Genomic DNA, 16,305 nt, shown 5'->3' on the forward strand with positions numbered 1-16,305 from the left:
CAGCATGAAGTAACATAACTAACCAGATAAGTCTAGAAAATAGGGTGCAGCATGGATGCCTCCCCAGGCAGCAAGGAGAGAGACAGAAAAAACGTCTAACCTTTCTCTGCAATTGAAGTGACTAAATCTCCCAGCAAGGTCATATATCCCCTAAATTTTATGGGAAATGGTTTTCACCTGCTTCCACCAAACATCAACAACCTATCTGAATTTCTTCATGACCTGGTGTCATGGTCCACTCGGTTGACTCGTCGTGATGGTTTATTTGCTACGATCTTGAAAGTGCAAAATTAAGGTGACCAACACCAAAGGGGATAGAAGTAATCAAACAGTAAAACTTTATTGTGTTGCCCGTGAAGTGGCATGCAATAGTTAGAGATGGGTGAAAGAAAGGAGAATAGTAAAGTTTAGAGAGAGGAGGAAGAGAAGTTCTAGCTACCACTGCTGATCTCAAGATGTGCTAACTGTCCCAGGTCCAGCTGATGCTGTGTCCTCGATCATCATGATCCTTGGTGGGGAAGCTTCCAATTTTTGTTGTCCAGAAGTCATCTTTTATGCTTAGTAACACACCTTGCTCCACCTCTGCTTCAGGGGTCTCCACCCTTCTCAGTATTCAATGATCATATCTCTACCTTTCTCCAGCGAGGCCATCACACATGCACAGGGGGGAGTGTCCGAGGCGTGGTCAGTCTTGGAGGTAGACAGCCTTCCACCACGAGGTACGTTTTGGTATTATAATGAAGCAAAGTTCATCTAAAGTCCACGATTTCTTGATCGATGTTATGGCAACAGTTGCAATCCATCTTTTTTGAGAGTGGCTATGCGGTTATCTCTAACAGCTCTGGCTAGGCACAGGTACCGAAAAATAGCACAGCACTCTTTGTACTGCACAGCTCAGGCACTGCAGAACAGCCCAGCACTGCCTGCACCACACGGGTCAGTGCCCAGGAGAACAGCCCAGCACTCACCGTGCCACACAGTTCTGCATTCAGGAGCCTTTGCACCATATTCCACTCCAGGGATTGGCAGGTGTGTTCCAAACAGGCCGTTGTCGGGTACCTCACTGTCCATGTCCCTGATGACAATGCTGAGACAGTGCTGATCTTCTGACCAACTCTTACACCTGGAGACTTAGTAGTTGGGAACTACATGGACCTTGCACCTTAACTTCCACATTCACATTGAATAAGGTTGCATTTGTAGCTAGTCAGCAACTACCACCTTGTCAAGACTTCCAAAAACCAGCCCTCAGCAAAGGCTGGAAAGTGAAGTATATGGTCCCTATAAATGCAGACTAAACTAGCCAGAGACAGCCTCACCAAGTCCCTTTGAAATAAGCACAACACAGGCATTTTCTCCTCAGATGTTAGACCCATCTCAGTTGCTTCTTTTGCTTAAAAAGGAAACTATAGCTCTGTGATGCTGACATAGTTTGCGATAATGAGATGTTGAAAGTCTCAGCTTTTAAGTAAGTGATCAGACAAGATGGTGAGTAATGGCCAAGAGAAGCTTTGGTAACATAGATATCCAAAACCAAAAGCGGGGAACTTTAATTTATAGCTCCAAACCACATTTTATTAGTTTCACTGTAATGTGGAGAGCCTGCCTCAGTACTTTTTATAAGCTTAAGATTGGCAATAATGGATAATGCTGCTATTTTTCTTTGCCATCATCTTTCTTAATGAAACCTACTTTTCTCACCATTCTCACAGCAGCAGGAAACATGTACTGTTATTTCTGGAAACTGGAGAATGTCTGGAATTGGGGAACTGGGGAAATAGATTTTCCATCAGCTCCTGTCCTGGTAGATAGCAGTGGTATTAAATATCTCCAGGGCTGGAATATCACGTGAACTGTTACATTTGAAATTGGAGGGGAGAAGATTTGATTAAGCCCACTTGTTGGGAGAAATTTTTTACTGCAAATAGCAGCAAAGACAGCAAGTTTAAATAGGAACTTTTTTACTTTTTTTCTCTTTTTTTTTTTTTTGATACCAACTTATCTGGATAAGTCCTTTATCCCTAGTTCTTCTTTTCTAGGCCACATGAGTTGAGCATTGTTTGACAAGGATCTTTGTCCTCCTATCTTGCAAATCTAAGGAACCAGCGTGTTGTCCCTTTAAGAGAAGACTGGCTTTTGCTTCTCTAGCTTTCTTCCTTTAGCTTTGATGGTAAATAAATGAACTCCTTGGGGTCTTTTTAGAGCAATCTGAGACTTGTGATGCCAGAAAGTGTCTCTGAAAGGAATAAGACTGTGGAATGAGTGTTCTCCATTATACAACTGTCTTCCTCTAAGTGGTAATTATGATTCTTCTAAAAAAAAAAAAAAATTACAAAAGCCAGCTGAAAAGATGAACCAGATCAGCTCTTCCCTCTGTTCCACATAACAAAAATGTGACTATTAGCCTTGTTTGAGCCCCACTGTCCTCAGCCTTCTGTATCAATTTACCTTAGTATACCATACAGCACAGAGAAATTAGTCTTAAGTGAATATTTATATATTATGCAAGAATAAATGTCAGGAAAATAAGTTAATTATAAGTGCCTCCCCTGTATACAAGTTATAATTTAGGGGTTTTGTGCGTAAGTGGAATAACAGTAAAAAGAAAGACACTGCTCAAATTAGCATTTTAAATTCTACTTTAAAAATTGAACACTATTGTTTAAAAGGTTTTGTTCTCTCCTATGTTGTAACTATTCACCTTAGGTTTTTAAAAAAAAAAAAAGTTTAGTTGTGTGAGACAGGAGGGTATTTTCTTTAAAATTAACAGCTACTTTTAGGGAACTTTTAGTAAAGATGTTTAAAACTATCCATTCAATAAGCAGGCTATTCTGGGGAATTTTAATGTCAGGAAAAACTACATGAGAGCTTCCCAGGCACCTGGGAAGATGAGAAGAGTCATCTGTGAGTCTGAGGAGGGGAGAACCTGCCAGAATAGGTTCAGTTCCCAGCAGCGCCTCTACCTCACTGTGTGGCTCCCTCTGGCTTGATCTAACCTAGAATAATCCATCAAGATTTCTAATCGATACTTCTCAGCCAGTGCTTCTGCTGCAATTACTAATGTAGAAAATTCAGAGAGGCGTGTTCCAGGTTGCAGATGGCTGTTCCTGGTCATTGTTAGCAGAGTCAAAGACAAGATGTTACGGGTTGCAGCATGCCTCAAAGTCCTAGTCTGCACAGGCCATCTGCTATTTATATTACTTATCTAAAAATAGGCTTAATAATGCAGCTGACATCTTGAGAGGGAAATGTATACTTTTACGGGAACAAAGTTTTCAAGTAGGAGGCACAGCTCTTCCCATGTACGGATTTGATAAGAAATGGTGGGTGCTTATAGTGGTGGGTTTCTGTAGATGCTGCAGTTCTTCCAGCATAGGCAAGCCAATTGCCATGATGTTGGGAAAGATGAGTCCAACACATGGAAATGTATGAGGGGGCAAAATACAACCATGAAGTCCCTGATCAACATCTTCCCTTTTGTCCAGATCAACATGTATCAGGGAGGTTCAGGATGCTAGCATGTTATTTTATTTTCACTTAGTTATTATTTGCAGAATTGAGTGTCTTCTTGGGAAGGTGATGTGTGTGTGGCTCAAACAATGGAGCTACTATGAGAAAAAGGCCAGAGGGGATTGCCAGAGAAATTCAGTGTTCATTTAAGCAATTAACTTTCATTACACAAGAAAAGAGCATTCATAAAACTATTCTGTGAAATTGTAATCTAAAGTTCTTGGTTTTTACCAGTCAGTATTTAAAGACAAGCCTTTGAAGGTTAAATATCAACCTCGAAACAGCACTAAAATTCAAAAACTGTGTGAAGAAAAAGGCAGTTTTTAACGTGCTTTCCATATCTTCCTGAAGCTTCTGCTAACAAGTTTCTTTCTACCCCCATAGTTAGTTTCACTACATCTTAATCAAGTTACAAGTGTTTGAAATCTCTCCTACATGCTATCTGAGCTTTGTAGTGCCCTCCTGATCATGCTGCTGTGTACCCCACCTACACTAACCCTCAGCCAGAGGACCACCTCATACCTGTATCACTCACTGTCTTTATAAATAAAGTAACTAGGAGGTTGTGTGCAGAATCAGAATCTTACCATGGTTCTGGGAAGTTTTATCAATCCATATCCTTTGTAGGAAAAGGGTGCTAAGTGCGTGGGTACTAAATTTCAGGACAAGTGATACGCTTTTCATTGAAGACAATAGAAATGCAGTAAAAACAGACAGCACAACAATAAATGCTGAAAATAATGATAGCTTAAAATCAAGTTACTCGTCCACACCAACACTTAAAGGCATCCAAGGTGCTGTGATACTTTTATCTATTAAGGCAGGCTGTATCTATTCACTTAGCTGTAAACTTGCTTAAATGTTTGGTGTTTGGTTTTTTTTTTTTAAATGCAGCTTTATATTAAATCATGAAAAAACCTAAGGATGTAAAATGTAGACATTTATTTTGGCCTGGGAGAGTAAAACAAAATCATATAAAACCTCAACCTGTCACACATTTTAATGCTTGTGCTATTAAGGATCCTGCCCTTTGACACAGGGTCATGAAATACTGAGCAAATGACACATTTACACCCACCCCTTCCACCCTCTGGGAGGGGGAGGCAGTCGCTCTCCGACCTCCCACCAACCCAATTCCCTCTGTCTGACCACCACCACGCTTCTTTAGAAACCCCTCATCCCCTTCCCACCCGCCCTTCCTCACCTGGCCTTTCTGTGACCTCCCATCCATCAGAATCCCTGACACCGCTCTTCCAGCCCCATCCTTCCCCTCACTGCTCTCCTTAATTCACTTCTCTTTTTTTCTGCCCAGTCTGTCTTTAACCCTGGGCTACCATTTTCCTCTCTCAGCACTGCGTGTTCAAAGCATCCAACTCTGGCTCGTGCCTGGCATATACGTCAGCCACGTGCCTCCGCAGAATAAATGTCAGGACCATGCAGGGACCCATTGCTGAAAATATTTTCTTGCTTTTTCTGCTTTCTTCTGTCACAGCTTGTCTTTGCAAGCTCAGGTCCTGTGTCTGCATGCCTCTCTTCAGAGCAGGCACCAGTTCCTTCTGCCCTCAAAAAACCCCTTTCCCTCCCCACAAATAGTCCTATTCCGAGTCATTTTGGTCTCTTATACCCTGCTGGCTGCCTCACCTTTCCCCTCTTATTTTGTTCAAACATATCATTTTTCTGCATTCCTCTCTGTGAATTTCTCTCACTGAGGTTTCTAATGATCTGGACAAATAACCTGAACTAAGCTTTGGACCTGCCATCAGTTACTTCACTGTGGTAGCTTAGATTTCACTGTAACACACATCTCTGGTTAAAAAAATACATTTTCAGAGCATGGACCTTTCTCCCCTCCTCCCTTCTTTCTCTGCCCCCTCCCTCCCCCCTTTCTCTTCTGCTGTTTCTCTTCATGCAGTATATTTTGGTCAATTGTCCATCTATTCCCTTGCCTCCAGCCAGCTGTATATGAGCATTATATTTTGATGGACTCAGGATCAGACTCTCAGTTGCACACTATGCTTCCTCTCCACTCCATTTGCTTTCTTTCTCACCAAGTATCATTCCTCTTACCTGAATTTTATTTCTCATATAGTGTCTTTTCTCTGCTGTTCCTCAGCGCTTTCTGCTGATGCTCCTTCTTGAAATGACAGCAGCAGAGAGCAGGTGTGTATAGGGGAACAGTAAATGTTTTTGAATGGGCTTCTTGTGCATTCCCTGGGAGCTTTCATGGGCAGCCCGTCATAAGGAGATATCTAAGTCTATTCAGGCTTGCTGTGGGTGTGGGCTTCTCTTTGTTGTTATTATTTCTTAAGCACAATCCCTTCCTCAAACATAATTTCAGGCAGCACAATGAAGCTCCCTTTCTCTCTTCTGCTAGTGTTACATCTGGAGCTCTGCATCGTTACCATCACCTCTGTGGCCTGCACATTTAGGGTCTCTTTAAATCCTGATAATTACTCCTGAAAATCATTTACCCTGGCTGGCTTTTGTCCCTATTGCAACAGAAAAAAACAAGATCTATGTGTTGTCTTCCTGTTTTGCTTATTGTAATCTCTGCTGACACCTCCACCTCCTGCGTCAAGCCCTGTGAAAGGCAGTCATCAAAATCCCCTTTCTTGCCTGTCATGATGACCTTATTACCTCCCTCTGAATCCTTGTGCTGACACCTTTGGCTGCCTCTAGTTTAAATTTCTTGTTCTTTTGTCTGCAGGCCTCCCATAACTCTTCCCCTAGCCAAGCGTGTTCCCTTTCTTTTTATCCTACTTCCATCTCTTTCTGCTCAGACAGTGCTGCCACTCACACTCTTTCTCCTTCTCACCCAGCCGTCTCCCCTTGACGTAGGCTGCAAGGGCCTCAAATTTGTTGATTATATCCATTCCTAAGAAGCCTCATTGCTTTTTCGCACAGACAAAGGAAGAAAGACTTTTTTTTTTTCCCACGCTTGCTCCCATGTCCTGGCTAGAGACACCTCATGGGCTTTCCCTGGCCAGCTTGTCTGTTGTTCATCTGCCACTGCTTGTCAGCTCCTCATGGTCAAGGTGTGCTGGGAGCCTTGGGCAGGGGAGTCTTTTTTCCTCTGCACTTTGAGGCCTCTAAGAGGTGCTCAGGCAATGCAAAAGGAGTTTTAATAATTAATCATGGCAATTCAGGCATACAGATGTCAGGGTTTTTTCTGGCTTGAGAGTATTTGGTCATCTCTAGGACAAGGCTGATTTCCCCACTGTCTCCACAGAGTTCTGGCCCAGGACACCACTGTCAAGTCTGAGCTTTTCATTTCAGTGATGAATGGCTTCCTGTACACTTTGAAGTATGCTAATCATGATGTATGTTTTATAGTTTGTTCTATTTGCACTTACAAATCAGAGCTCAGTTACGGATGATCGTTATATTGAGATTAAGTACGTATTTTTATGTTCTTCTCTTTTATTAGGCTTTTTGGTCACATTCTCTTTCCTTATGCAGGCAGAATTCAGTGTCCTAACACCTTCAAGCAATTTCAAACATATTTGGTCTTTTTTGAATGAGTGAATGGAAGTCAGAGAGAAAGCTTCTGATTTTCCTGAGCTGCCCCATTATGCCTCTTCACTAAGAGTCTGCAGTAGTCATCTGCAATTTCAGTGTTTTGCTGGTAACTACTTGTATCTTTTGCTGCCTGAGAGGCATCATGTAAGGATATACTGAGCTTTTTTCTGCTTTGTATCTGCAAATCCTGCAGCATGTGTGAGGAGAAGGCTTGGCAGAGGTGCTGCAAGGTGGGCAGAGGGTGCCTGTGCCTTGTCACACCTGGCACATCCAGAGAGTCGGCTGCGGCTGTATGCAGGCGGCTTGGACAGTGTCTCCTCTGTCCACTGGATGGAGGAATCCCCTGCATGTTTTAGTTTGGCATAGCGTCTGGCTACCAAGTGGCAGACACAAAACATGGTCAAATCTCGGCTTTCAGATGTGGCATCATGCTTGCAGTCCAGGGGAGAGCATCGTCTGAGTTCACTGGGGCAGCTGAATCTTAAAACTATTAAAGTTTCACATTTCTAATATCATGTTATTGTGTCTGTGCTTTATCAAATGCAAAAATACTCATTTGGTTTAGTTTTGCTCTGTATTGAAAGGCCTGATACAAAGGACTTCAGTGATAGGTTCCACAGGACTCTTGTTAGAAATGGATTGTATTTTATAGTGGTAATGGAGTTTGTCTGAGATGAGATGACTTTCTTTATTACTTACTGGTGAGCTACTGTTTTTCTTGATTTATATGTATTTTTCATCGGTGGTTTTATGCTATGCCAAAGGGTTTAAACAAAACCAATATTCTCACTTCATGGATGCTGTCCAGTTTTGTAGACCTAAAAAAAGCCACTCATTCAGAAAGAGTTCCTTGATGAAATTACACTGTCACTGGCATTTTTTTACTTATGTTTTCTATGCACTTCTTTTTTTCATTTATTGGAAATAATCTACTAATTTCCTAATTGCCTGTACCTCTTGGAAAAATATTTTTCTATTAATGACTTGGGATTTTCAAGATAGCAATCATGCACTCAGCCACTTTATGACAATCTTTTGTATTGTTTCCCTCCTTATTTATTAACAGTCATAATTTCTCATTGGTATTTCTTCCCCCTTCACAGCCGCAGTATATTTATAAGAGCCCTTTTGTTCTCTGTAATCACTTTAGCTAGCATTAAATCATCTTTTCTGCTGCCCTTATCTTTTCTCAGCAAGGCTTAACCGACTGTAATTTTCTTTCATTTTTCCCTCCTTCTCAGCTTCCCTTTGCACTCAGCTCTGTGAGCAGTTCCTACTGAAACTGTATTAGTTACCTCCCACCCTTCTTTTTTGAAACTGTTGGGTTTTGCCCCGTAACTCAGGTTTGCACTGAGAATTTTCCAGCCTTCTTCCCTGGATTTGAGCACTCCTTGCCTCATAGTGATTTACAGCAACATTTACTATTTGAAAACTGATTTTCATCTGCAAAGTCCCTTGTAAAAAATAATTGATGAATAGTAAAGCATTCTCTGAAGGTGCTCTCTTATCAAATCCTGAGCACTCTGTGGGCCTGCTCATTGCTCTGGAGAGGTGAAGTAGCTCATGAATGTTGCCCTCAGTGCTTTCTGCACTGCACAGTCAGTGTGTTCTTAATCCTCAGGGAAGAGCTAGGTCTAACCTGAGTTCAGGGTGAGCAGCTGAACAAAAATTTAAGATAAATTTGGTCTTTTTCAGCAGAGCGTGTGCCTTCAAAGCTCAGTTTCAAAGTTGCTTCTGGAGCCAGAAATAACTGCAAATAACAAAATGAGATGGAGATAAATGTTCAAATAATTTACCTGCTTCTGTAGTTTTTGATTGAGCTTTGAAGTAAATGTCTTACTCATTGATTATTTGCTTTTTAACGATCTTATCAAGAATGTCTTTTAGAGATGAAATGCTTTTGAATGAGGATATGAATGGGCACAAATAGATCCTCTCAGTATGAATACCTGCCATTCAGATGGGATGAATTGCTTTTCAGATTTGTGCAGTTTCTCTGATCAGTTACTACAGTCGGGAGCAACTAAGAATACCAATAATAAAGCAGACTTTCTGGGAGCAAGTCAGCGGTACTCTGCTGTGGTTAACTTCCCAACTCTGCCCTTCAGAGGCACTGAGCAGCAGAAGGGTCTTCTGTGTCTCCTTCTGTGCCAGATTTATTTTGGACATTCTGAAGAGAAGGTCTTAAAATACCACAAAAATTGCCAACAACTTTGGAGAAGCAAAAGTGAGATCACTTGTTCTCACTGCAGAGATTTGGGTTTGTTGTTTTCTTCCTTGCTGTAGATTTGATATTTCTTGACAGCACAGGTTTTGGCTGAAAAATCATTTATTAACTGAATCAAAACTTTTCCACCAACGGTCCACCATTCTAAAGAAAGCTTCCATCTCCCCAGAGAGACAGCTCTCTAAAGACAGTGATGTTTCATCCAACCTTCAGAGAGAGAGAGAAACTCTCAGCCAAGGATGTCCCTCTGAAAGTTGGCATCCGAACTCAGAAGTGGGCTCCTGGTCCAAAGTGAATCCCTGAGTTGTCCCCACTTGCTGTGCTTTGATTTACATCACAGAGTGGTTTTGGTGAATAGGCACTGGATTTGTTTCGGAGAAAGCTGAACTAAAATGTGCAGTTAAAGATTGCACCTACCATGCTTCAGGTGCTAATGCACATCCAGTACCTGCGGCCAGCCCTAAGCTAGGTGCCTCCAGGGAACTTGTGGTGGAGCATCAAGTCCTCAAGACTTTTTTTGCAGATCCTTCTGTTGTGCCATTTAGGAAGACTGAAATTTAGGAGAGTCTTATCTAATAAAAAGGAGCTGGGTACTAGCCATGATTTCTAGACTTCTGAACTTGTAAAAGAGTATTTTGCTTCCAGTGTGCTTCACAGTCTGTCTTTGCCATGTCATGTGTTTGTGTTTTTGGAACAACAGGTTTAATATGAGGAAGGTTGCAGAAAGGTTTGACAGCCTGGACTTGGAAATAGCGCCATGTGTAGATATGACAATATTGTTTAGGGGTATTGGGCCAATCTCTAGGCTGCAGGTTTCTGATATTGTCACATTTCAGTTGAGGGCAGCAGCTCCTTTTCTCTGCAGTTTCTGGCCTGGAATGGATGGTTGGGGTCCTGGCAGGAGAGAGAGTGCATTTTGTATAGCAAATACTCTCTAAGTCATGGGATGACTATCACATCTTCTGTGTGAGATGATAACAAGTTCATTTTTCAGCATGAAGTACTTCCACCGTTACTGAGAGCAATTGTTTTTCACTGTCTCTCACTGTCACTGTGAGGGCTCTAACATATTTCAGGACCTCTTGAGTGTTTTTTTCACAATCCATTGCTAAAGCCTACTTACTGTTAGGTACTGAAAATTATGACAAGTACCTCACACACAGGGTACCTATTTTGGTAGTGGTTGTAACAACACCCCTGCTTGGTACTTAGCAGCAAATTTAGGCATCTTAGTATTACAGTGAATGCCTACTATTTTAACATATATGGTGCCATCTCAGGATGCCTACATGCCTTTACGGTGCTGCACCAAAAAGATGCAGTACTCCTGAGAATCCCATGCCTTGTCTTTCAGCCCCATGCAGGTCTCCCAGATACCTTATAGCATCTAAAATGTTGCTAGAAACCAGTGGTTAGGCAGCTAAACCTCTAGTCTAGCATTCTGTCATGGGAGCTGGTGATGAAAAGCACCTCCAGAAGCCCTCAGCCACGCTGGGAAAAGGGAGGTGTCACAGGGCAACACAGCGATTTACGAGATGAGCGTCAAGGTGACTGTATTACAGGAGAAAAGGAAAGAGTGATCTTTTTTCTTAGGACTGTTCCATATTAGATGAAACATTTGGCAAAGGTGTTGCATGAATCACCAGGGAGATGTTGTTTATCCTTGAATTGCCCAGGCATTACATAGTTTAGTCTCTTTCTAGCTCTGGCCCTTCATTGCACAGTTTGGTAGCAGCAGATCCCCTGTATATACTGTTAGTTTATACAGCATATCAAGACTTTAGGTGAAATTAAGTTTATGGCATCATAATAAGCTACAGTGTTTATTTGCTGAAAAAGCAGATGGTACTTTCTAAAAGGAAACAGAGCAGTAACTTCTGCTTGCAGAGACTCACTGCCTTTGCCTCTCGTAGCTCTGTTCAGATCGACAGGGAGGTTAGAGCTTAGTCTGGGAATGAAAAAAATTTCTTGGTGGGACTGTGAGAGAGGGAAGCAGTGTTAAAGACAGCAGCAGACGGAGCATGTATCTAAGCAAGCTCTTGGCACAGCCCAGTTCAGCTACCTATTTCAAGAGAGTGTCCTTGTATGCTTTGCAGGGTTCATGATGGGGATGATGATGCAGAGTATGCCTGTGCAAAGCTACCTGAGCATGTCCCCACTGGTTCTAGCAGGTGTAGCGAAGATTTTAAATTCATGTGCTCTTCTCCAGTAGGTGCAAATCAAACTCCTTTTGTTTCAATCATAATGGAAGTCTTGAAAAAGAACGTTTTACAGAAATTACTGATTTTGATCATCTTTATTGCTTGATGTGTCTTTTATAGTTTGATTGGGGAAGTGAAAGAAAGCTAGCTTTGCTTTATTGGAATACCACTGGGTTTTGATTATGTTTGCTCGAAATGAGGTGGGGGTCTAGATTTGCACTAGAAATTTCCACAGGTTTTGCTTGCAATTAAATGCACATAAAAGTTAATTTGAATTTTTACAAAGCAAGTTCCCAGACACTGTGTAAAGAGAGGGAGAGGGAGAGAAATAAAGACTTTTGTAATAAAGATCTATCTATCTATCTATCTATCTATCTATCTATCTATCTATCTATCTATCTATCTACCTATCTATCTATCATCTCACTTATTTTGATGGTGTTTTTCAAATTTGTCTTTCTCAGACCCCAAAAATGCATAATTAAGATCCTTGTATTTCTGCACAGCCAAAAAATTAGTCATTTTGCAGGGAACAGAATGCCTTAATGCATACAATTCACATTCAGCATCAGAAGTAACATTTTAAGTATCAGCCTACTGCCTCAAGGTGCTGCTTTTTTTTTTTTTTTTTTTTTTTTTCACTGTGTTTCTCTCCATGTGTACCTGTGAAAGCCAGCTCTGCCCTTTACAAAGTCATTTTATTGTGGCTTCCAGTTCATCAGCTACTGGGAATGTGCAGGCTAGCCAATATCCCTTTTGCTATACAAGTGGAAGAGAGAGCATACCAACTAATAAGGGCACAGTATCAGAGAATAAGGAGGCAAATGAAAAAGTAATGAGAAAAAAATATTCCTATCCCTTACAGAAAAAGCTCATGCAAATGTGATAAAGAAAGGAAAGGAAGAGGAAATAAACCAAAACGAACCTTAAAAAAAAGGAATTATGAAGATATGTATCTTGATTTTCACAAGTGTTATTAATTTTTTTAATTAAATTGGATCTTGTAAAATATGCAAGATTTATAGTTCTCTTATGAACCGCATGATCAAATGACGACAGTTCTTTCTCCACTTTATACTCTCAATAGAGCTCAGCAATAATGTATTTTCTCAATTTAAAAGCTTTCTTATGTCTTATCTCAAAGATCAGCTGTGGTCAGCTGGAAAAAATAATCAAAGAAAGCTTAAAATAAGGATGAAGTGATGTGCATTTACTTAAATTCTCTTGAGAGTGCTGCTTGCAAATACTGTTTCTCATGGTAATGATAATATATTCCTGAAAGAAAACATTTTACTGCTACAATGATATTAGTAATATCATCTGATGCCATATTGAGATAGCTAAAGACCACTAGTAATTTCACCCGGAATGTAAGATATGCTACTGGACTGTGAAAAGGAAGAAAACAAATCAAAACCAACTGAGATATTTCAAAGCTAAAAGCAACTTCTCACAAAGCTTTTTTATTTAATGGAAAGAAAGGGAAAATGTTGTTAAGTATATTTACATCATTAGGGGTAGCCTTGACTAAAATAAATGGTAAAGACTTATTTCTGACAATTCAGCAATCTTGCCCCAGTTCAGAAAATTACCAGAGATGGAATTTAACTTTTAAACACATTAGTATTTTGTACTAAAGTCCATCAACAGATTTATCTGCCTGTGCTGAGCCTGGAACAGCCTAAGGATTGAATCTTAATTCTTGGTATAGAGACATGGGACCTTTGAGTTACCAGAAGCAGAAACTGCGCTTAATCTAGATAAAGAAATTTGATAACTCTGAAAAAAAATACTAAGAAAGATAAAGGGAAAAAAAAGTGTTTAAGCCTTCCAGAAAAGTCATTATATGACTTTTATTGTTATTCCCAGCTGTAAGCAGGTGTTCTTAGTAGGTAGTCAAGCAGACTGAAACTTGTGAGCTGCTTGTTCCCAGATTTGACCAGCTGCTGACTGAGACCTGAATGTTTCAGGTTTGGGGTCTTTCACAGCCTGTCACCTGCAGTTTCACTGCAGCTGTCAAGGACATTGGATGAAAAAGAGTCACATAGCAGCTCCCATCCTCTTCTGTGGAGCTCAGAGGACTTGCTTCTGGCAGCCAAGCAGGGAGGGTGCTTGCTCTCTCTCTTCCATCACCTGTGAGTGGGATAGGCTAAAGCATGTTAGACTACACAGTCTTCTCAATCACAGTGGTTCATCCCCAGAGCAGATCGGGAGGACCATGACTGGAAACACCAGAGAGCTCAGAGCAGTTATTGGACATGTTGGGCACAATCTCAAGGCCACATGATGTACCAAAAACAGGGAGATGTCCCCACAGGCATAAAGACAACCACCAAACATGGTTCTTTCCTGTTTTAAAATATATTATTTATTGGGCATGAATAGAGCTAAGGAGTGATAAATGCACCTTAAAATACAAGATTTGAAAAGCACTGGTGGTATTCCCCTTATTTGAAACCATAAAGCATCATCTGTGGTTTGCTTCACTCCTCATCTTGCATCCCACAGCCTCATGGGATGCAGATAGGGTGGGTGAGGAGGTGGATCCGTTGTGGCAAGAAGGAGACTGAAGGCTTCGGGTAGTTCCCTGTTTTAACATCTGATACACAGCCACAATGCAAATGTGCTCTATTTGACAGAAATGGCCAGCTGGCAGAGTGTGTGTCTGTGTCTCTGATATTTTAAATTTAGGATGTCTACTGCTCCATCCGTATTCATGGACATGATGACAAGTTTTTCAGAGCCCCTGATTGTTTAATATAATCTGTTTACTACGAAACATCTGATAGCTATTATAGAAAATGTCAGATAATTTATGTCCCATTTTTCCATCCCGAGCAAAAAAATCCCACACCATTTTATATCAAGAAACATTTCAGTAGCTTATAGACAAATGGACAAAATGCACAAATGTTGGATGCACAGCCCTGAGCAATGGGGACCTGAGCTGAATAAAATTCTAGTTGCATTTACTAATGCCTGATAATTGACATGATAATAGAAGATTACAGATATGAGTATTGTTTGTATTCTAACCCTGTTTTCTGTGATTTTCAGACTGCAAAGGCTATTCCAGAAATTATATCCTTTTTGGTATTGAGATTAGTTTTATAAATAAGTTGAGATTTGGGAATGACACTTCAAATTAGCACTAAGGTAATGTTCGGGGGGAGCTGGATAAAATGGATACTGGAAAACCTATTGCATTTTCAATCCGATTATAGTAATTTAACCAAGATAAGAAAGAAGCATCTCTTTCACTTTTCTGTAATTATTACAGGGTAAATTTTGTATTGTAAAATAAAAAGATTTGTTTTCCAGTCTTATGATTATGGCAAAAATGTTTACTTGCTTTTAAAATCAAATAGTAAGCTCTAAGAATGCTTTTCTAATTAAGACACACAATATATAATAGCACAATACTTGAATGATAGAATTTTATATAAAAAGACATTACTGTCTATGAGTCTTTTTATTTACAGATAACCATGAACATGCCTGATGAATTTCACTGAGGATTTATAGACAAGTAGTTGTTTCAGTTTAACTCTTCCATTTGTATTTTCAGAGGAACAGAACACTAAAACCAAGCCAAAATATTAGTGCTTTGTATATTTGTGAAAGAAAATAAATTGTTATTTGAAGGCAGTTCTTTCAGAACAGTCAGATAAATGTGAATGGAAATGAAAAGCTACAATTTAAAAGCATTTTGTAAATTATACTTTTTGAAAAAGAAAACAGCCTGTGCCTTTGACAAGACAATTTGTAGGGAGACAGATTTTCCATAGCTTCAGTTATTGTACTCCAGAAGCAACAAAGAGGCAGCCGGTGTCCTCTTTGTCAGTTTAGGGGCTTCCAGTCTCTCTGTGTGTGGCAAAACACTATCAGCAGCACTCACAAATGCTTCATAAGCTAACAAAGATCAGCTGAGGTTCAAGTGAAAGGAATTTCTTCTTTTCAAAACCATTGACATCGTGCACAATCTATGTATGTTCAAGGCGGTGATTTATTTTTAGCAAAAACAATACTTTAACTCCCTTATTTGAGAGTCTTACTGCTTCACCCAGACCTGTATGTTTCTAAGAAAACATTACCTTTGCTATAAGTTTCTTGCTTTATAAACATAGAATGAGAAATTCTGCCCTGTTTTCACAATAGCTTTGTATACATCTTTGCCTCGCAGAGTCAAAAGAAGAGCTTCCCCGTAGCTTGTAGTCCTTTAGCTCTTTCTGGAGCCAATTGGTTACCACAGTTTTCTTCCACTGTCATCACTGAAATACTACACATAGAAACCTGCTTTATTGTTAAACAGTGGATTCAGTTCCCTTTGTCTAGATTTAAAGACAAGGATTCCCCTATTTTCTCTCTTTTCACACCCAACACAACTTATTTTGCATAATTAAGCAAAGGAAAAATGCTGGTTTAGAGAAGTCTTGCACACATCACAGTTGCAGTAAAGGCAACTTAAGTCTTCTCCTTCAAGTGGTGGGGTTTTTATCTTCCTTCATATTTTATTTATGGTGTTTTGGCTGGCCTACTTCTACTCCCATTGGAAATTCCCCAGAACATGCTTTGTAATGCTCTGCTGATGGGAGAACTGGCAAGTTCTCTTTCCATTAAATGTAGCCAACAGAATATTAGCATTCAGAATTTAAGTTTCTTTTGTAACAAGAACATTTTGAAAATTTTTGCTATTGCTCCTTAATCACAGGATTAGGCAGTATGAATGCTGCCTGTGCTTGTCCTGTGTGTTTTCAGAAGAAGCAGGACAGCAAACTGAGGCATCTACTCATTTAGTCCTTGTAGTTCCCTGCCCTGTGACTCTTTTCATGCAAATGGCAATTCTTG

At 40.3% G+C, this 16,305-nt stretch overlaps 1 protein-coding gene across 1 annotated transcript in view; it reads left to right on the plus strand.

The window, feature by feature from the left end:
- Window positions 1-10,791: 10,791 nt before the first annotated feature.
- The window catches only part of TMEFF1 (transmembrane protein with EGF like and two follistatin like domains 1), an 85,426-nt gene continuing 79,912 nt past the window's right edge, over window positions 10,792-16,305 (plus strand). Inside the window, exon 1 of the mRNA XM_026841408.1 lies at window positions 10,792-10,803. Within this exon, the coding sequence (XP_026697209.1) occupies window positions 10,792-10,803 (12 nt within the window). The remainder of the gene's footprint in view (window positions 10,804-16,305) is intronic.

This window comes from Athene cunicularia, assembly GCF_003259725.1.
Source record: "Athene cunicularia isolate RWA chromosome 2 unlocalized genomic scaffold, athCun1 chr2_part1, whole genome shotgun sequence".
In the NCBI taxonomy this organism is placed as follows: domain Eukaryota; kingdom Metazoa; phylum Chordata; class Aves; order Strigiformes; family Strigidae; genus Athene; species Athene cunicularia.